Raw genomic sequence first — 21,156 nt, forward strand, 5'->3', positions numbered from 1 at the left:
ACGGTTCCGCTCTTATCTGGTCTACGCTGCTAACACTACAGCAATACGCTTCCTTCCCGTTACTTACAGAGTAGACTTTCGTTCACTCAGCAGACCTGATAATAATTATTATATCGGCGGTCACGTACGTTTCCTGTTATTCAGTAGGTGTGGACCGCTTGGTCAGTGGATACTGTGACGCTTTGCGCGGTTCTTTTATTCGACGTCTCAGCTACCCTGTTAGCACCGAGGCCCATCTCATATGGTCTTAATTTCTGAAAGCAGTAATTAACAGGAGTTCGGGCAGTTCTGTAATTTCCGTTTAAATGCAACAGAAAGCATCGATGTGTAACATTTTAATTTTAACGAAGCAACAATTTCTTATAAGCTGGTGTCTTTAAATTAAACTTGATTTTGTCTGTGAATTAACTTGTTACGCGGCGTAGGCGCGTAATTGATTGATAGTACTGTACTCTAGGAAAAATGAACGTTGAGCGGAGCGCAGCAGCTTTAGTTTGTACGAGTTATACCTTTTTTATTTACTACCAGTGGCACTCCTAGCGCACAAGTACAATAAGCATAAGTACGTACTTAATCGACCGGAGCGTAGCGAAGGTCCTCTATTTCAAGAGTAATACTTTCGTTGATTTCTGTCCGTTACGAAAGGTCGTTACGAAAGGTTGTTACGAAAGGTTGTTACGAAAGCCATTTAAAGAGTAAATGGAAGTGTTTATGTTGCTAGTCGTTTTGCATTAATTATTAAAGTGTATTATACATGCTGTACTCAACAGAAAATGCTGTGCCCGGTTCGCACAAATGCACGCCAACGTGCATTTTTCCTATAATTTTAACTTAGCAACAAAATAATTTCCACTTAGTGTCTTCTTGTAGTTGTGGAAATTCTTTCTTTACTGGGCGTAACGGATAAAAAATCGACGGAAGCACTGCTTCTGAAACAGAGGACGCTGCACTTCGTTCGAGTATTAAAATAATTTCGATATAATATTATTTTAATATAAATATTTTATCCACATTAAAAGTAATTTGATATTAATAAGATTATCTAATAGTCTACAGTTCGCTTTTGCTTCCCGGAACTTGGCTAAACGGGGCACCTAAGACATCTGACAGTTGCTGCATGTCCTTCGATCTGCTACCAAGCAATGCACAGAATACGTTATGGTCCATTCCTATTGCAGTATTTTGCATTAATTTACTGATATGGGCAGCAAGACAGTATGGTGACGCCTGCAGTATAATACGAAAACCGTATTCAGCTGCAACCACATCTGAGTTACATTGTCCGATGACGCAGACCTGGACCGTAAGTTGCAGAGCGGAATAATTTTAAGGTGAAGGCTCCATGTACGAGGACATTTGGGTGCTGTGAACATACCTCTTCACGATTAGGTGCGATGAACACCCGAGACTAACACAGAAAATTTTATTTTGACAAAATGTTAATCTGCTTTTTAACTCGTCTGTTTTGGACAAATTTATCAAAAAATTATCGTATTCAAACCACTTTTGATCATATCACAATTTTGTCAGAACAGAAATTCTCTGACATACTTGACTGCTCGTCCATACATTATAAATAAGCTCTCTAGATTCCATAGCTGATATTTTACAGTTGGATTTAGCACGTAGCAAATCAGAATAATTAGTGACAAACATCACTACAACATCTCAACAAGATACTGGAATAAATTGCGAGTAGTACTGTACTGATGCTGTGCGTTTTAAACTGATTTACATAAATTCCGACCGTGATGCCAGTAGTTATGAGCTGCAAGCAGTCGGGTGTTCATTGCTAACGTGAAGGGTATGTTCAGACCAAATGGTACTACTTTTTTACCTCCCTGTATTCTCATACCACCTTCATATCACTTTTGTTCGATCTTTGTCACATCATTTTGACTCCGCCACCATTTGCTTCGTTCTTACAATTACATCAATATAATAACAGTTTGCGGAGTTGATCGATTTGCCGGCCGAAAGATCCATGAACCAACCGGAGAACCTCGATCTACGGCCTGTTGAGGCAGGATTTAAAGCGGTAGTTAGAGGAAATGCTGCAGCTGTTTTGGGAACACGAGTGCACGATCTAAGATCGCAAATGATTCTAACGATTTTGGGTGTTTTTTAATGTTTAAAATTTTATCATTTAAGTAGTGTAAATCTGCGCAAGCGTATCGATCCGTGCACTGGCTGTTGCCGAATAAAAAAGTAAATATCAATAGATTCATATATCCTTACGTCCTTATTTTTTGGAAATTATCTCCTAAATCAAGATTGATTTTTCAATAAGTTGATATTTTATAAAATAGAGCATCGCGCAAACGTTCCTGCCTTCATCTTAAAAGAAATCTTAAGTTTTGGAGAAGGTCTAAAAAAAATTTTTAGAAGTTGCAGTACTTAAAGGTTATTAGTACTTAAAGGTTGTTCGTTTTGAAATTATCTCCTAATTCGAGATTCCATTTATGAGGCTTTTGATTATTTTATACAATCAAGCATCTTCTAAAGCTTCCTACCTGCAGCTTGAAAAAAATTTGGTTTCCAGAACGTTTTCAAAAACCCTTTCAAACTTTCAGTACTTAGCGTTTAAGTTCATAGAAATTTCCAGTAAATTCTAGAAACGTCTCGAATGAGCAAATACAAATTTCGCAACTTAGCAACCTAAACTATAGTTATTTAAAATTGCCAACCCCATCAAACTTATAATTTTTTTAAATTCTTGAAACCTTTAAGATGTTTTTAAATCTGTTTGAATACCTCAAAATAACTATGAATTTTTCGAAAGTCGGCTCCAAAGCTTTTACATTTCAAGAATCTCTAAATATTTTGACTGCTCGCGCAAAGGGGCCCTTACCTCTAATTTCTTGAGCCTCCAAAGTTTCGAAATTTAAAAATATCTAAAAATCTGACTACCTCAATATCTCACGGTATAAATTGTCTAATTTTTTATATGTAATTTCTAAATATCTAAAAGCCAGCCCGCGGCTCGTTTACCGTATTCGCTCACATGGCGGCTCTGTGATACTGGTGGTAGCTTGGTATTCACTAACCTCAAAATCTAATAAATATGTATTTATTTTATTTTTATAAATACTCAAGAGCTCGACTGAACGGCTCAAAATCTTACAATTATTAGCTAAAGATGCCAAAGACCTTGGGCAACCGTTAACTGTTTCTCACAAGTTTTCATTAATCCTAAGCTAAAATATCGGTTGAAATGATTTTTGTGAGCATCGCGTAAATGATCTTACTCCATTCATTTAATCACCGTTTAATATTATCGGTCGCGTGCAAAATATTCAGGTTTGCAGTTCGTTAGATCGGCAATATGAAGTTACATTAAAAACGTGAAAAGAAGCGTGAACAATGCAAACATTGTGGAGGCAAACCGTGAACAATGCAAAAATAAACATTGTGGAGGCTTTCACAGTTTTTATAACACTGGTCGAATTTAACCGGAAAGCTTGAAAATTGGTCCCATTTCTACATGTTGAAATATTTTCGTAGCTGGCCTCGCTGGGTTTCTGTACTTGAAATATTTTTCAAAATCATTGTTATTTCTGTACGAAGTATATTTTGTATTTGTTTAATTCTTCCATACCCAACTGGTCGCGCGCTAGCGCGACCGATACTTGTATATAATATTATTATGACTGATATTGGTTCTAAGGAAGTAATATCTGGGCGGCTGAATGATGTCCGTAAAATGTAGAGAAATAAGAAATTCGGTGTTTACTATAAACAAAACAACCAGTCAACTAATACTGCATAGTTGCGGTAGAATCAGCGCTCTATCGCTACATTATATTATGCCATGATACTGTAGTACTGCCGAAAAACGGGTTGCGCACGGATGAAAGGTAGTACCAAAACCCATTCCACCGAATGAAAGGTAGGGCAAAAGTTGTGAACGGAGTGGCTTCCTAAAATTAATTTTTTTCCAGTTATGATCTCAGGCAACTGCAGAACACTTTTTGAGTAATACAGAACAGTAAAGGCGCAGTCCCACATATGTACATTTAGATAAAAATGTGAATTATTTCCTGAATCTGATTTTGTGCATTATCTACACTGAAGCTCAATTATACGGTATCGTGACATGATGTTATAAATTTTAGTGGATGATATTATTCAGCAGTCGCTGGGCAGCCGTGAAGATGATAAAATCACTCTAAAATTTCCTCATCGAAAGGATAAGAAAATCGACCATAAACGTCCTTCCAAGAGCCAGCTAGTGTATCGACCACGAATTGGCGAAAATGTACTAGTAACGTGTGAAGCACCCTGAAAGCGCTCAAGCCATATCCTGGACACATCATGGCATAGCAGTATTTGGCGAAGGAAAACGCCTTGTGGATGACGGAACCAACAATCAATTCTATAATATCTCTTACCGGGGTCGAATCTCAGTTTTTGGCGTACTGAACGTGTCCCTGCAATCCGAAGGTGAGGTCACGTGTGTAGAAGAATCGAGCCACCTCGGCTACAAGAGCATAGTCCCCATTAAACGTTTCCGCATACTGCCTAAGGCTACTCTTGCCCGTGAAATTTTCGCGAAACCCATGGAAAACTTGTCAGTCAGGGAAGGCGAGAACTTAATTATCACTTGCAGTATCCGACTCCCTCTTCCACAACACACAGTCAATAATTTTCACAACTCCATAATTTGGCGACTGAACGACGATACACATTGGGCACCTTACGAAGAACCTTACTGGACGTATTACCTGCGCAAATTTCCAAGCCAGTCGGCTTTACCAAACCATACTATTGACAAAAATATCACTAACACTCATGGATCTACAATTGATTACGGAATGCTCTTTCGTTTTTTACAACAGGAAGACAGCGGTGTCATCGAGTGCTGGTTCAGGCCCGATTTAACCAATCATGAGTGGATCGTGCAGTCAGCTCAAATAAGTGTACATCCCCGAAAGAAAAACACTATATTCTCCTAGAATACTCTTTTAAGTTGCATCAAAAGTGGAGATCAACATGAACTTTCTGAAATGCGTATTTCACCCAAGAGGCTTTTACGCTACCTTAGTTGTATGTACTATGTACATTCAGTTCCGTTAACTGAAGTTCAAAGGTCATGTGATAATAAACTGTTAATAAACATTTCTTTATCTCTGGTTTCCGCGTTTCTGCTTCCTAACATAATACATAAGGAAAGCAACACACTTTGGCAAAATTATATATTTTTGCAAACGCCCTCTGGGAAACTGTTTGTAAAGCTGGAAAGCATGCACGGCGAAACAATAAAATTGGACAAATGCAGTTGTACCAACTAGAAAGTACTGCACTACAGCCATACAATTATTACTATAAGATCGGCAGTCACCCCTGATCTCACAATCAGATAAACCTAAATGGTACAGGAATTGTTGCACAAGCATAATACATATTTTGCGATGATAGTATGAATGATTTCGGATCAGTTAGACATTTTCGTTTGACAATCTGAACATGCCTGTATTGTACAGGTTATTGTACAGGTTGCCTGCAAACTAGCGCGAGTGAATTTAATTACTTAGATACTACTTGGTATATGCCGTATAATAATAGGCAGGCATTTCGCCGAGGACAATTAGCCGCAGGACATCTGCTGATTCTGGTCGCGGACACTTCGCTGCTAGGATATCCCGCCGCGTGACATGTAGACGCGGGACATTTACGTCGCAAAAAACAACAAAATGAAACAAAATTTGCATTTATTATGATGAGAAATGCAGTACAAGGGAAATTCATCTGTTAAGGAATGTAATATTATTCTTATTAGCGAAGAAATGATAATGACTTTAACCGGCACCACAGCATAAAGTGAGATCCATTCCCAAGTACGGAAATGTCTTTTCTACATACACACGAACTGGTGTACCAACGCCCACCGAACGCCATAATTAATATTACGCAACTGAACATCATGAGTAAAAATTCGCGGACATGCTGCAGAATGAACAAGATAGCGCACTTAGCGTACATTTACAAAAAGTAACGCACGATTGCCTAGCTTTTTGCATTCAGAACCATGGTTGTGCAGATTGTCTGTCACCCTGTAAAATGATTCCTCCCGATATGAGCTTATTCAATTCGGCACCGAGCGGATGATATATGGATTGACCTTTTCATGACCTATCGGCCAAATCGCAGATGTCCGTAGTCGGTGAAGGAGGCTGAGGGTCCGCGGCGACCGAAGCGCATATGTCCGTAGTCGTTGCCGTATGAAGCGCGTTTCTCGTAGTACGGGGGAAAGTAAGGCGGCAGCATCATCATGTCGGGGTCAGCACGGCCAAAGCGCAGATGACTGTAGTCGTTGTTGAAGCCCTTCGTGAATTTGTCGCGTTTCTCCATATCGCCGGGTCCGTCATACACCTTGACAATGGTCTCATCTTTGCTGCACGAGACTACCGCAATCAGGGCGGCAGCCAGCAGAAGAAGCGCGTACATTGTTTGTGCTGGAGACATTTTGCAGTTCTTTATTGGAATCAATGATCTGCACAATCAAGAATGTACTGCAATTAATGCCGCATATAAAGGATACGCTGATAATAATAATAATTCTCACGCCATTATTAACACCATGAATAAATTATGTATGCGCACATAATGCTTTGTTTTGTGTGTAAGCAAAATATTAATACTTTAGAGCAAATTTAGGTAGATCATAGCAAATTTTTCTATTTATTGTCATATTAACATATTACAACACATGCAGGGATACAATTTCTGTACTCTACTGCCGGGTTTCATAATTTCCATAGACATACGGTCACATACCTAGCCTGTTGTCTCAAAAGAGATCAGTTTAAATATTTTTTTTTATGCTCAATCATATTAGCTGATGTCATTCAAAATACAAACACAAATTTTCAAAAAATCTGCGGTACGTTTTGACTTTCAGAGAACGAAAAAATCATCAACTATTGTAAGTTGTTGCTACTCTTCGTAAAATCTATATGCATCATAGTATAAATAAATCAAATGCTTCGATTAAGTGCTGAAATTAACGCATACGCAAACCGCTGTTGAATATTTTATTTAACTGTGCTTTTTACAAACTGTTATACAATAAAAACGCACTTCAGGCCAGAAGTCCCACAACAGATGAAGATGGAGTGGCATAAATATTTAATAAGCCGAGATATTTTAATGATTTATTTATGAAGTCATCTCATACTATTATTACGAAATTTATTAGTCTATCTGACGTCGCTATTATTTTCGTCTACTTTCGCGTAAATGCTTTCGGGTGTAATGAGCAAAATTAAAATCACATCTTTTACTGTGGCAATTAAAATTAAAAATGGCGATAAAATTGTCGTCGGTATTTATTCACGAGGTTATTGGTAAGACCCTAAAATATTCTACAGATATTCTATGTAATTATTTGCTTTAACCCGGCACCAAAGCTGATATCGATCTTGCTGCGGCCTTTGACAAATAAAGGAAACGAGCTTCATCAGCGCCGTTGTGCGAAGGTGTCGACCGGTATACAGCAAAATCAGCCTTTGATTCTCATAATTTGGGAGAGAAGATCGGTGGCTGTATAAATCATCCGGGAAATGGTATTAAATTCTACCTCCTGATCCACGCATAATCGGCCAATTATCCCAGACTCGTCATGATTCTGACAGAGGTTAATGGTGCCTCTTAAAAAATGTCACGTGTGACGCGTATGCGAAAGCTCAGATTGTGCAAAAACATCGCAAGAAATGTACAGTCGGAACGAAAACAACCTATTGACCAAAGGATTATAACACCTTATTTGCGCCGAATTGTTAAGAAAATTCTTTAAGCAGAACATCTCAGTTACGAGAAAACTCCACAGTATCAGACCTCTAAGGAATTAAATAACAAGGCTGCACGCCAAGTTCTCAATGGGAATTATAGCGGAAATAAAGCTGTATAATTACGGAATGGGTCTTCCGCGTCTCATTTTCAGAATCACTCACAATTAATAAAAATTGTATGTAAGTGCTCTCGAGCATAATATAATGTAAAATTCTCAAAATAACGCCAGCAGTTTTTTTATAAGAATTTGTAGATTAGACTTTCTGCTTGCACACACTTATTTTTAGACAGGCATTTGCTATACAAGAAAATCATCCAACGAAACCGCGTTTGCTTTAACCGAAACGTGCATTGATTAACCAAGTACTGCTTAAGTTACAGTTGTCGATAATTCAGTTAGTGGTCGATAATTTTTTGGCTAGCGGAGAATATACAGGCACATAATAAATGTATGAATAATTAAGTGAAATATGCCGTATATGTTAACAACCATTCTCATTGTAACGCCCTAGATATACCAATATGTTCGGTTCAGAGTTACTGTACATACAGCTACGCAGATTGGTTCTCAGAAGAATTTGTATTACCACAAAAAACTACCTAGCAAAGATCAGTTGCCATCCTTAGGAAAACCGATAACGGTAACTGCGATTAAATACCAAAGACTATGCTACTTTAAATTATGCTTGTGACCTTTAAATAAAGCTAGCTGTATGTTGAAAACAGTCACGGGTTGAGAACTTTCTATTACACATGCGTAACCTTTTATCTGCTGATTCTTTACGTACAGGAAATTACTTACCGGTCAGTGGTCGCAGCGTGACAACCACCAGGAAATCCTCCAGACGATGTAATTCCTCAACTTCAACCGATAAATACCGGCTTTGGATTATGGGTACAATGAGCCTTAAGAAAAACTGCCGGCAAACGCGTATCCTCCAAGTCTCTCACAGCCAACACACTGATCCACACTGGATCGCTGCAGGATCCCGCTATATATACGCGCTGTACTGCCTCGTCGCCCCGCCCCCATCCCAGCTGATGACGTCGAAGCCCCGCGCCAACTGTAAAAGTGACATCAATCCCGATTTATCAATAGTGTCCCTTAAGGGCATTCAATTCCTCTTTCAAGGCCAATCTGGCCCTGATGCTCCCAGCACCCTGGCTCCGATCTCTGTATGCGCTCCCAATCAGAGCTGACGACCATATTGAGCTAATAGTGTAGTCCGTCAAATGAGTCGTAAATTGTATGGTGGCGACACATTGCCGGCGTTTGTCTTTGGACATGATGCGTCGCGATGCGCTCATTGCTGCTATCGGTCTTATGCGGATCATCATGCCGGCAGCGTGTGCCTTATTTTAATTACAATACTTCGTTTAAATTTCCATTGACACCCATCAACTTCCGCCTGTAATGAAGCTATGAATGCCGGCATCACGCTGCATATGCTCCGGGATGTGGCTCCGGTGCGGGATGCAGATGGAGAAGGGCACTCAGCGTGTCTTTTCAAGAGGGGAATCTTCATGCCGGCCTATTCCGGCTAAGAGTTAATTATCAGGGTCAAATAGATGTTATCCTTGAATTAAGGAGTGTCACTCTCAACAAGCTTCGTCGACAGTTCTCTACTGCCGGACTCGGTTTTACGTATAGGGCCTGTTATGGTATTTTCCAAAACGCTTATATTTGTTAAACTGCTTCCGTTACAGAAAGAAATGTATTTGTAAATTTCGAAGCAAATTTGCCGCCGTCAAACGGGAAACGGTGAATTAGTCGATGAAACCTACAGTCGTAAATCTTAACAAGTTGCACGGTATCGAGTATTACGTGCTCCAGCAGACTGCTTAGGTGAGTTAGGTCTAATAACTGAAACAACTACAGGAGCTGTATAACAATCCAGATTTCTGTAGTTACTGTATATTGTTGTTTTAATAAATACAACCATGCCGATACTGGTTGCAAATAGACTCGCATCGTAAAGCTAGGTATAATTTCTACATGTTGATACGAACTACAGTACTTACAGTTGTTTGACTACAGAGTACAGAGTACGTCTATATACAGAGTACGTAGTGTAGTAACACAAAACGGTGAAGCGCACCATAATATACTGCCGCTTTCCCAAAATGCTCATATTACGGTATACGGCTTAAATTTGATGTTGTAAAAATTGTTAACAGCGTGGAACAGACTTTTACGCTGTCACTATTGGTCTAATGGGCTTTTAGCGATTCTGCACCTTTTACATGCTCTTTAAATTAATATTTTCGTTTTGCGGTTTTTTGATGGTTTGGTTCTGTTAGCACTGGTTTAGCTCTAAATCATGAATTTTTGAACCCCGCCATTGTCCATGTTGTTATACAACAGATATTTCTGTAATCTGAAGTGAAAGAAACGGAACAAGAAAAAATTCTTAGCTTTGGGGAAATTCCATTCTGACGATAATTCAGTTAGAGAAATTAGAACTACGACCAGGGTTTTTAATATGACATGCTAGTTTATTTTAGATGGATCTTGATTACAGATATACAGAGTACATCAAATTTTAAGCTAAGCCGGCTGCACTTCATACTATTTTGCAGCATCAAGGGTAGTAGCTAAAAGACTGTATCAATAATACTAAACAGCAAAAACCGCCTTTTCGATCGGAAAATACTTGTGCTTTGTTGCAACGAGTGTTTGTCGCCCCAGTAAAAAGGTCAATCTTATTATAAATTAATTATCAAACACTCAACCGAGTTCATCCTCTCTGCATTGTCGCCTCATGTTTGATATAGTGGTCCTGTGGCCTGCATAGAGCAATTCTCGCCTATTTTATATCGATTATCTTTTAATAAATAAATATGATCTCAACCCGGAATGGTCTTTTCTAAGAGCCACAACAGCACGCACACAGCTTTTCACCCAGCCGGGCAGCCAAATCAATAATCTGCACGACAAACATAAAAAGCGCAACCGTGTGCTGATTGTGCATTTAGCGCTGTGCACCGACATTTTTTTCTCCCTTTCAGAACACAGCCCGCTCCTACAAAAGCAGTATGACGTCGGCGCCTACTAATTATATGCGAATCAAGGCGCATGTGAAAAACACTGGCCGGCGCGCTAATGAATCAATTCGGCAAGCAAACACGCCCCGAAAGGTCACCGCCCAGCTGAGCGTACAATGGACGCGTGTGTGTATGTGTGTGTCAATTACTGTTTGAGAAAAAGTAGCCAGCACTAAGTGTTCCCATACAGGCATTTCGATTTACACTCGCACCCCATGGAGCCTCGAATAAGGTACACACGCACATCGTACTAAGTGGCCTTTTACATGCTGATTACATTGCAGCGCTCCAAAGACACATAGTCTCCATTCAATCCGTCCATCACGATTATGTTTAGACCATTCATTGGGAGCTTCTGTTTCATTTTCCAGGCTATTCATCATTCGTCTTATCTGATTTAAACCCGTATGTTGCCAACTGTCGTGATGTGCCGGTTTAATTGCAGGAATGACGTTTTCGCATATACATAACGTAACTGTATTGTACAGGGGTTGGGGTAGTGAGTTGTGCCCTACGCTAGGTGGGCCAACGCACTCGGCCACAGCGACACGTAGTATTTCCGGTACTGGGGAATGTTTCTTCCGGTTTGGCGATAATGTTGCGGTGCGGGGCTTAGCACGCGAACGGCGCCCCGGAACGATTGCATGCGGGACTGGGAATATGCGTTTTACACTTAATGCCGGATATTTACGATAAACTCCGTTGCTCTTAATATTTTCAATAGAGGTTTCTTAGTGCTCTTAACATTTCTTCGGAAGTTTCGTAGCCGACTCGAATTTCTTAGGTAAATTTAAGATCGTAATAGGCTATAATGATAACCGGTGGTGGAGTAGGTAAGTAAGCAAATTTCCTCCATAACATGCGAAAAAGTAGGATACTCAAGTAAAACAAGAAAAGACCCTCGGAACGCGCTAAAAATAAGCTATCTATGGCTAAAGGTTAACATGAATCATTTGAGCAGGTTGCCGGCGTAAAAACATTCCATGTTTCCGTAAAACACTGACGTTTGCAGACCACCTGGACTTTCACGTTGACACAAAACCGTTTCCATCTGGATAAATTAGCGTATGCCGGCGTAAGGCGACAGAAGGACACAAGATGCCATTGCTTTTTTAGCAGCGTATTGCGCACGCAAAGAGCCAGTAATTTCAGCCGGATGCCGGGACAACGATTTGAAAACGCGGCGAACGTTACAAGCATTTTATTCAAATCAAAGCAAGGTGCCAATACATTCACACACCTAGGTCGGAAAGGATAATACACTTAGACTAAGTAAAAGGCAAACACCTATTCCAACTAAAACAACTATAAGTTCGGCAAACAAGCGATACAATGCGTAGTTGAGTGGTCCATATTGCTCATCTAAATCTGGGATGTTGAACGACAGCTTGTATCATAGCAGTTCAGTTGCTGTTCCCCAGCAGACTTCCTCGAACCATAATAATTTTTCCTAGCTCGACCCAGCAGAATTAAATTCGATCTTATAGAAAACGCTGGGATATTTCGATCGCTCGAGCTCGGCTTCTATGCAGCGCCTGTAACAGTTGAGCTATGTCTGCGGGTGCGGGAAAAGCAAATTTTACAGACTGACCAGAAGATAAATGCCTAAAAGAATACATTAAATAAAAGTTACTAAAAATAAATTGTATACGAGGTACTACTCGTAGACCGTGTAGACTATCAGCCTACGAGCCTATGTTAAAACTTCCTTTGAACATACGCATTGATAATCCTCCTGAGAATACACTATACGTACACACAGTCTTTGCATTCCAAAATAGGACTGTTAAAAGTATAAAAAAACCGATGAATTAAACTGGAATAAAACTTTTAAATCGGGATAAAGCATGGCTAGTTTATTTAGCGGGTAGTAATACTTCTGCATGCACAAATGCAAACGCGATACAAATTCAGGGAAATTTGTGTAATATACACTCTGCACATAGAGTGAACGAAACGTAAGAAATATGTTTGTCCATTTAATTAATTTAGCCATAACACAGCACCAAATCAGTGAAAAACCCTATAATTGTTTTAGAATTTTTAAAACGATATAGAGCCTGTAGACGTCAGTAGTGATCGCTTAATTTGTAGTCTTATTTTCCCATCCCCCTTATTTATAGCACGTTTAAACTGCCCAGAACACATATGATCTTTCGATTAATACAAGTCATATCTGTCACCACCCATGCGTAACTGAAGTACACAAGGCAAATTATAATCATTATTATTTTAGACTGTAATCATTCTTGAATAAGCGTACTGCGCAAAAGACGATCACCCCACTAGTGTGTAACGGTTTGCATGAATATCGACCATGTCCAGATAGTACGTGGTTTGATGATTGTCCTCTTAAACAAATAATTTAAGAAATCGCTTATATCGCAACAAAGCATTAATCACTACCGAACTGATAACATACCGGACTGCAAAACATGCGCGCAGATGCCGATGTACTGTACCAACTACATGTACATTTTGAGAGAAATGAGAATCCATAGCCAGAATTGTCGCTATGCGTTTGTCGGAACCAAATCGAAACGACTATATAGTGTTTTATATGGCCGTTCAATATTACTAACTGATCAGTTTTTAGAATATCCAGCAGTGTCTCTCAAATTTTATATCAAGATTTTACAAAAATGGGGAAACATGATCATTATGATTATTTATTTAAAGGTACGTAAGTACTGTCTGAAAAAGCAATTCTAGATCTGCCCATCTGTTAAAAATTACTCGTAGTTTGTGCAGGTGCGCTATGTTGGCGTACCGCGTATTAAAAGCCATAGGTTAGATATTATACTCGAATAATACTTGTTATTACACTTGTTGCAGTAATATTGGTCGGCGATGTGACTGTGGGAAAAACTAATTTAGTGGGGCGCTATACTCGTAATACATTTACTTCCGCGACCAAGGCCACTGTTGGGGTGGATTATGCTACACATATAGTTAATGTCGACGGGAAGACTATAAAGGTATGCCATATCGTAATATTACTAAACTAATTAGTAATATAATAATAATTAGTTAGTTTAGTAATATTATGGTCGTATGAAAAACAACGAAGAACACGGTTTGTACATATGTTCACACTGGAAATTAGTATTATTTATTCATTCCCTGTCGCTTTACGTCCGGAACACTTAAAGAAAGTTGTGAAACTTGTAATACCTCGTATAATCCTGCAGCAATATTTGTAAAGAAGATCTTCTCAGACTTAACTGTGGTAGCCATTTTAGTGTAATTGCTTGCTAATAATAAAAACAATTTAAGGATAGGTGCTAATCTGGGATACGTCGGGACAGGAACGGTTTCAAGCCCTCTCAAATTCGTAAGTGCACATCTGCCCGAGCATTTCCTAGACAAATACTATCAAGCATTTCTGCTTAAAATTATTGCGTGTTTTTGTCTGATATGATAAGCAATAATCTACACGTTGCAACAGACTTGCACACTGTGTACAGCATGCCGGCGGTTTGAAAGGCTAACCCATGCTCTGTTCACAGTTACTATCGAGGTGCGGCTGGCGCTTTAATTGTCTATGACATCACAATGGCAGATTCGTTCCGAAATGTAGAACGCTGGCTAGGAAAACTACGAGAGCACATCGATGAGAACGCAGCAATCATGTTGGTTGGGAATAAAAGCGATCTGGAAGAGCTGCGGACTGTGCGGAAAGAAGAAGGGCGGCGTTTTGCAGGTAAGATCAGACTGTTTCTCATACATATCATTACACTGTATACGCATGTATTGTGCTTACTTTGGTACTGTACAGTATTGGATACGTTTTTCGAATTTTTTCCGTACATATAGTAATTTTTTTCGTACATGTAGTAATTAATGCAAAGGTTGACATAATGACATTCGTAGAAAAACACCATCTTTCGTTTATTGAAACGTCCGCAATGGATGACATAAACGTTGGTAATGCCTTTCGAAGTACAGTGACGGACATCTACGAAATGGTTTCCGGCAAAGCCAGCCACAATCACCATCTCAACCGGCATAAACCGACCGAGGCCGAGGGAGTTATTACCATCACTGATTCCAATTTCTCCAAAGATAAACAAAAATGCAAGTGTTAATTAAATAGAGACACCCGAGCGACTATTAATTGGTTTCATGGTTGACTTTTACCATTTATATGAGAAACATTGGTACTGTTTGTTGAGCAGCGTGTAGAATTTAATGCATCGAAGTTAGTTACTGCATCTTTCACTGTCTGCAACGCGTTATACACGAACAGTAGAAAAATTTGTAATAAAATTTTCGAAATGGGTACTTCTGCCGACTTTCACAACACGTGCGAGTACCGCAAACAATTTGTGGAGTCCTGACTATCACGCATTGTTCCTTCGTTAATCGTTATCAGAAGAAATCTCAGATATGGCACGGTACGTATGTAAGTACAGTATTCAGATCGCACCGGAAGTCAGGAAAACAAACATAACGTAATCTAACCGCTTTTCTGGCTACCGCTTACGAAAGCGGGTTACTAATCAAAATCTGGTTTCGCACACGGGACCGCCCCTGGGAGACAGCTAGCCGGGTGTTACTGTTATCGTCGTCAGGCAGCGAGCAATCAGCTGCTGTTTGACTCTGCGTACGCTGATCCTTTTAGGGAGCATCGTGTTTTCCAGAGACCTTGACTTATTCCTGGACTGGGATACGTTCCTGAACCCCGACCATATCGAGGCGGTTTAGCCACTTTCTAGAATAATTTTTCTCGGTGTATTACCCTGTACTATCTATCGTAGCGTGTGCAGACATGGCTGATGTGAAAGTGTGTTTGATTGTGATCGATGGTTGGGGTCTGTCAGACGAACAGAATGGTAAAACAACTCCTCCATGATATTGCTCTGTTTGCAAAATAACAGGAGTGTGTGTGGAGTCAAGCCGTGTTGTGCTGCAGGCAACGCCATCGCCCACGCGCAGACGCCCGTGATGACGGCGCTGTCGCAGGATAAGGAGCGCTTTCTCACTCTGGACGCATCGGGTCTGGCGGTGGGTCTTCCCAAAGGACTCATGGGCAACAGTGAAGTGGGCCATCTCAATATTGGCGCTGGCCGGCCCGTCTTCCAGGTAAAGTTGACTTTGCATCGGAAAGTTTCCAATTCAACAATAATTCTTTTATTGTATCCAAATGGCTGTGATTGGTTTACCTATCATGTTGCATTATTTTTACCATGCTTTATTTGCATGCTGCATGCAGCATGATGATAAAAACATTTTAAAAATAAAGTGCTTCTACTTAAAAAACTGTAGCCTTTAATATTTTTTATTTAGTTAATCTTTTACAAATGAATTGTGAATGTCTTAATTTCTGTGTATGATTAAACTTTTATTAAATTGCGCACGATTTTTTAGATAACTGTAATTAATATTGCAGCGAGTGATATTTCGAGTTACGCCCAAAGTCTCGATTACTGATTATAGTTGCTGCTGTCATTTTTAGGATATTGTCCGCATCAATTTGGACATGGAGAATAAAAAGTTGGGTGCTAATCCGAGATTCTTGGAAGCATGTGAGAATGCCAAGAAGAACGGTGGACGCTTGCATCTTCTTGGCCTGGTAAGTGTTTTCTGTTTGCTTACACATTGCTACTAGTTTCTGTGCCATGTTTTATGGTAATAGTTTGGTATTTCTAATTTCTTTATCGCAGTTTTCTTTGTGAAACTGAAAAGTAACATTCTTGACCGCCTTACCCGATTCTATCAGGAATTCAATTTGAAGTTAATGATGTTTCACTAACACCATAAAATCGTAGTAGAGTGGCTTGATAGTATTCTTGAATGCGGGCTTATCAGCCGTAACAGTTCTTGATATTCCATTGGTAGTTTTGCATTACTTTTCTTTTTTCGTAATCAGATTTTTGGGAGGATCCCTGATTTAAAAAAAAAATTATGTGGTGTACCGTGTACTACCTTTTTTAGAACATTTCCTCGTTTCCATGATGGATGTTTTTAAGTAATCGTCGGACTTTGTAGGTGAGCGACGGAGGCGTACATTCGCACATCGACCACTTATGCGCTCTCTTGGAAGGTGCCAAAGCAGCGCATGTACCCAAAACGTTTGTGCATTTCTTCGGCGATGGCCGAGATACCAGCCCTACAAGCGCAGGTAAAGCTGCAATTTTTTTGGACGCTGTATTACTCTCTTCCCTGGATCTGGGGATTGTTGGCACATATATGTAATATTTTTGTCGTCGAGCGACGATTATGCCACGTCGGGACGCTAATATTTTTTAACACTGTTAAATACTTCCGCTGATCCACAACTGTAAGACGCTCCGAACTTCTTTTTCTCGGGACTTCTTTTCGTAAAACATATCATGCTTTGTCGCTGAATAATCGATTGATTTTTTGACTTTCTTTTCGAAACGCGTCGTTATAATTGCAGCGGGTTATTTGGATCGTCTCCTGCAACACATGGCCGCCATTCAGTATGGTGAATTAGCCGACATCACCGGACGTTATTACGCCATGGATCGGGACAAGCGCTGGGAACGGATAAAAGTGGCTTATGATGGATTAGTGGCCGGCGCGGGAGAGACGGTGGAAAATGCCCAGGAAGCCAGAAATGTGGGTGATTGTTCGTAGAATGTCTGCAGACTTTGCACAACTGAGACTTTTTCATAATACCTTTAACCCATTTGTCTCTCTTACTGCAGTTAATAGATAAACGCTATAACCTACCGGAAAATCAAGGCCGGGAAACCGATGAGTTCCTGAAACCGATTATTGTTAAAGGGCTGGGGCGAATTCAAGGTATTATTACGCTGATACTATGCTGATATTATGCTGATACTGGCCGCTTTTCACAGCAGCGTTCTTGAAAAATTTCTCGAGTGGTATATATTACCATTTTTCTTACTTTGTCGTCGCATTTCGTAGACAATGACACCCTCGTATTTTTCAATTTTCGTTCGGATCGTATGCGCGAAATTGTTGAGACATTCGGCGTGAAAAGGAATTTTGAAACCGACAATTTTCCGAAAAATCTGGTTAGCATCCACAGCTTCTCAAGATTGTGCAGTGATTCCATATTTTATAATACGATGATAAAAATTTAATTAATAACCGTCTCATTGTTGCAGTATGTAGCTTGTATGACGCAATATAATCAAGCCTGGACGTTTCCGTTGCTTTATCCACCCGCCAATACGGAAAACACCCTGTCAGAATGGATATCTCATAAGAAATTCGCCCAGTTCCATTGTGCTGGTTAGTGAATTTTGGCAGTCTTGAAATAGTAACCTGAGATCAGATAATTGGGATTTTTCGCCTACCAAGCCAGTTTTCGTTAATTTGCCAAATTATGGCGTCGTAACATAAAAAATAGTTAATTTAAGAGCAGTAGGTTTTTGGTTTGAAAAGTAAAACGGAAAAAAGACTAGCGTAAATATGGGCTAACGTTGCATGATTCCTTTTCACAGAAACGGAGAAGTACGCTCATGTAACATTTTTCTTCAATGGTGGAAAAGAGACGCAGGTGGAAGGGGAAGAACGCTGTATGGTGCCGTCACCCAAAGTGCCCACCTATGATCACCAACCGGAAATGAGCAGTGCTGGCGTTGCTGATAAGGTAAGTGGGCGTCTGATAGTATAATCTTATAGTGTAATCTTTTGGACTTCCTTTGAAGCTCGCTGTTAATCCTCTTTCACACTGGCGAAGTGTTTGACATTGCGTTATTTATTCAATGATGGGTATATGAATGTTGCGGGTGTGATATGTTTCATTCAAATTCATTGACATACGAAAATGCTTAAGAACAGCGACACAGTCCATATGTGGGATGTTATCGTAGTGCAATGACTCAATGAGTGAGTGATGGTTGATGGTTAGTAATTTTGTGTTCTTCGTGAAATTATTAGATGCAACCTACGGTATCGGTTTGTATAGTAGAGCAGTAGTCATTTTCACGATCGTTATGTTTTCGTTCGTTTTTTCATTAGTATTCGTTGCAGATGATAGAAGCTATTGGTTCTGGGAAATACAAATTCGTCATGTGTAATTTCGCCCCGCCGGACATGGTGGGCCATACCGGCGTCTACGAAGCGGCCGTCAAGGCGGTCACTGCTACTGGTACGATCTGCCATTCTTCAGTTCTGCTGGTAGCTTGCCAAACCTCGCAGTCATAACGATCCTTCGTTTTTCTTATCTGGAAGCGGCGTTGTGTTAAAGCATACGGCGTAATGTTTATTGTGGTTTTTGCATCAGACCGCGGTGACGCTGTCATTTTGTAGATATTGCGATTGGGCGCATCTCGGAAGCGTGCAAACAACATAACTACGTTCTGCTAATTACGGCTGACCATGGTAATGCCGAGCAGATGCTCGCCCCGGACGGCCAACCTCATACTGCCCACACCACTAACCGAGGTCAGTTGGGTGATACAGTTAATTTTAATGATAATTTGTTGAATGGAGAAAAATTACTTGATGCGTCAATTAATTGTAACAACGGACTGCTGACGCATTATTTTTTGGCAAACCAAACTTTCCCGGAGCGATGCAGCTATAACATTTATTTTGTTTATGGTTAATCATTGGGCGACGCCTTTTATCGTTTTGTTTGTTATAGTTTGACCCATTTTTCAGTGATGTTGGTATGCTATGAAAGATAATTTTGAAATGGGACTATCGTCCGACAAAGGGAATAAAAATTATTTTATTATTAATTTATTGCACGTGATACAACTTTGTGCAATCTGTATTTCATGAGACCCACTGCTTATGGTGAATTCGTTTTAGTGCCGTTCATAATGGCGTTTACGTCGCGGAAATTCCTGCAGCCGTCTCACAATGCTGCATTAGCGGATGTTGCTCCCACCGTACTGGACTTGATGGATCTTGGTAAACCGAACGAGATGGACGGTCAGAGTCTTCTGGCGCCGGCATAGTCGAGCAAGCTGGAGCGTTTTGTCGTACTATACACTCTTGTGTCTGTAGTCTCTCTGCCCTGTGACAAATCAAAGTGTCTATGAAAACTTCATTAGTTTAAATGACGATAATAATTTACCGGTTGTTGTTTTGTTACCGTTGTGTCTGTTGATTGTACAAGTGTGCGAAATTTGTGATACAAAAGAATGGCCAGCCGTTACGCAAATACAGGCATATAGGCAATTCGAGTAACTGCAAATTTAGTCTTTTCCTGAGTAGGCGACCTTTCAGATGTATGCTAGTAAACTTGTTTGTTGCAGACTTTGTTTCGTGAGCACTAATACTATGTAACTCTTAATGTTTTTTTTGCAGTTCACGAGTTTGTCCGTTTTCTGTTCGCACAGCACAGTAAATACTATTAAGAACTGAGTAATCGCAGCTAGCATGAGTATGGCAATTCAAATTTGCGGAAATGGATGGACGCAGTTTACATTAGAATGAGCTCAAGTAGGAGCGGCTGTAGCGCGGCAACTGGCGTAAGAATTTTTTGAATTTTAAAAATTAAACCAACTTTCGCTGTTTAACTTTGATTAGGATTAACTCCTGAACGAAGTATTTCAGAGCAGTTTTCAGTGCAGGTAATTTTTGCATAACTGCTGTACACGTGAACAACGAATGTTGCGGAATAATGAATACGGAGAGCTTAAACTGATACCGGTATCTGACATTGCAGTTGTTTGCTTGCTGTTGCGGTTTTGTATTGCAGCAACTTTGTAAAACCATTTCATACGGTTGGGAGCTCAAATTTTTTCAGGCAGGTACAATCACCACGAATCTAAATCAATCCGTTTTTGCCGCTTATGACCGCCTACAGGGGCTTGCGTGCTGCTGCAAGCGAGACAAAATGTCCGGTATTTGTGCAAGCTGCACATTAAAAATTACAGCAACAGGAGAAGACATTATGACACATCCGGCAGCTGGTTAGACAGTTTGACAGTGTGTCCGCGAGGACTTTTCAAATTGGTGATGGGACCCGTTACTTATTTAAATATCGGCAAATTTTCGCAAACCAGACAAGCTTCTTGTTCAAGCATGTTAATAGCGTCATCTGTCCATAATTACAAAAGCATAAGTATATAATTTCAAGTTTCACAAACGTCGATTGCACTCCAACCCACTGCGATTGTTGCGCGCCGTTTCTTTTCGCCAGTTGCACCGATTGTTTCGGTAGGATTATGGAAACCCCTGCAAAACAAAGACTGCTCAGGCTCTTACGCTTTCAATATCGAACATGGCTTTGTATAATGCATATTTGTGGTTACTTCTGCTATCCGCTTTGCAAAGTGGGACCAAAATATCGAGTATGTCTAAACATCCTAATGGTCAGCTATATACTGTTGGAGTTCACGGTCTCTGTAAAAGACGCCCTTATCG

General features: G+C 40.1%; 2 protein-coding genes across 2 annotated transcripts; both read left to right on the plus strand.

Moving 5' to 3' along the window:
- Nucleotides 1-13,331: 13,331 nt before the first annotated feature.
- LOC129599664 (ras-related protein Rab-11A-like) lies at nucleotides 13,332-15,111 on the plus strand. Its single transcript, XM_055497963.1, has 5 exons — nucleotides 13,332-13,515; nucleotides 13,672-13,814; nucleotides 14,118-14,170; nucleotides 14,346-14,539; nucleotides 14,710-15,111. Exons 1-5 carry the CDS (start codon nucleotides 13,479-13,481, stop codon nucleotides 14,922-14,924), a joined length of 642 nt encoding a protein of 213 aa, XP_055353938.1. The 5' UTR covers nucleotides 13,332-13,478; the 3' UTR covers nucleotides 14,925-15,111.
- A 326-nt stretch (nucleotides 15,112-15,437) lies between these two features.
- LOC129599663 (2,3-bisphosphoglycerate-independent phosphoglycerate mutase-like) lies at nucleotides 15,438-19,942 on the plus strand. Its single transcript, XM_055497962.1, has 12 exons — nucleotides 15,438-15,671; nucleotides 15,752-15,921; nucleotides 16,295-16,411; nucleotides 16,828-16,960; nucleotides 17,240-17,421; nucleotides 17,511-17,607; nucleotides 17,734-17,843; nucleotides 17,937-18,063; nucleotides 18,276-18,424; nucleotides 18,808-18,925; nucleotides 19,087-19,221; nucleotides 19,594-19,942. The coding sequence occupies exons 1-12, from the start codon at nucleotides 15,608-15,610 to the stop codon at nucleotides 19,740-19,742; spliced, it is 1,551 nt and encodes a 516-aa protein (XP_055353937.1). The 5' UTR covers nucleotides 15,438-15,607; the 3' UTR covers nucleotides 19,743-19,942.
- The last annotated feature ends 1,214 nt before the right edge of the window (nucleotides 19,943-21,156 follow it).

Source organism: Paramacrobiotus metropolitanus, unplaced genomic scaffold (genome assembly GCF_019649055.1).
Source record: "Paramacrobiotus metropolitanus isolate TYO unplaced genomic scaffold, Prichtersi_v1.0 Parri_scaffold0000152, whole genome shotgun sequence".
In the NCBI taxonomy this organism is placed as follows: Eukaryota; Metazoa; Tardigrada; class Eutardigrada; order Parachela; family Macrobiotidae; genus Paramacrobiotus; species Paramacrobiotus metropolitanus.

Coding starts and splice junctions, on each gene's coding strand:
- LOC129599664 (XM_055497963.1), top strand. CDS start 13,479: ATGGGGAAACATGATCATTATGATTATTTATTTAAAG. Junction 13,815..14,117: donor TCGACGGGAAGACTATAAAG/GTATGCCATATC, acceptor ATTTAAGGATAG/GTGCTAATCTGGGATACGTC. Junction 14,171..14,345: donor TTTCAAGCCCTCTCAAATTC/GTAAGTGCACAT, acceptor CTCTGTTCACAG/TTACTATCGAGGTGCGGCTG.
- LOC129599663 (XM_055497962.1), top strand. CDS start 15,608: ATGGCTGATGTGAAAGTGTGTTTGATTGTGATCGATGGTTGGGGTCTG. Junction 17,844..17,936: donor ACAATTTTCCGAAAAATCTG/GTTAGCATCCAC, acceptor TCATTGTTGCAG/TATGTAGCTTGTATGACGCA. Junction 19,222..19,593: donor TGCCCACACCACTAACCGAG/GTCAGTTGGGTG, acceptor AATTCGTTTTAG/TGCCGTTCATAATGGCGTTT.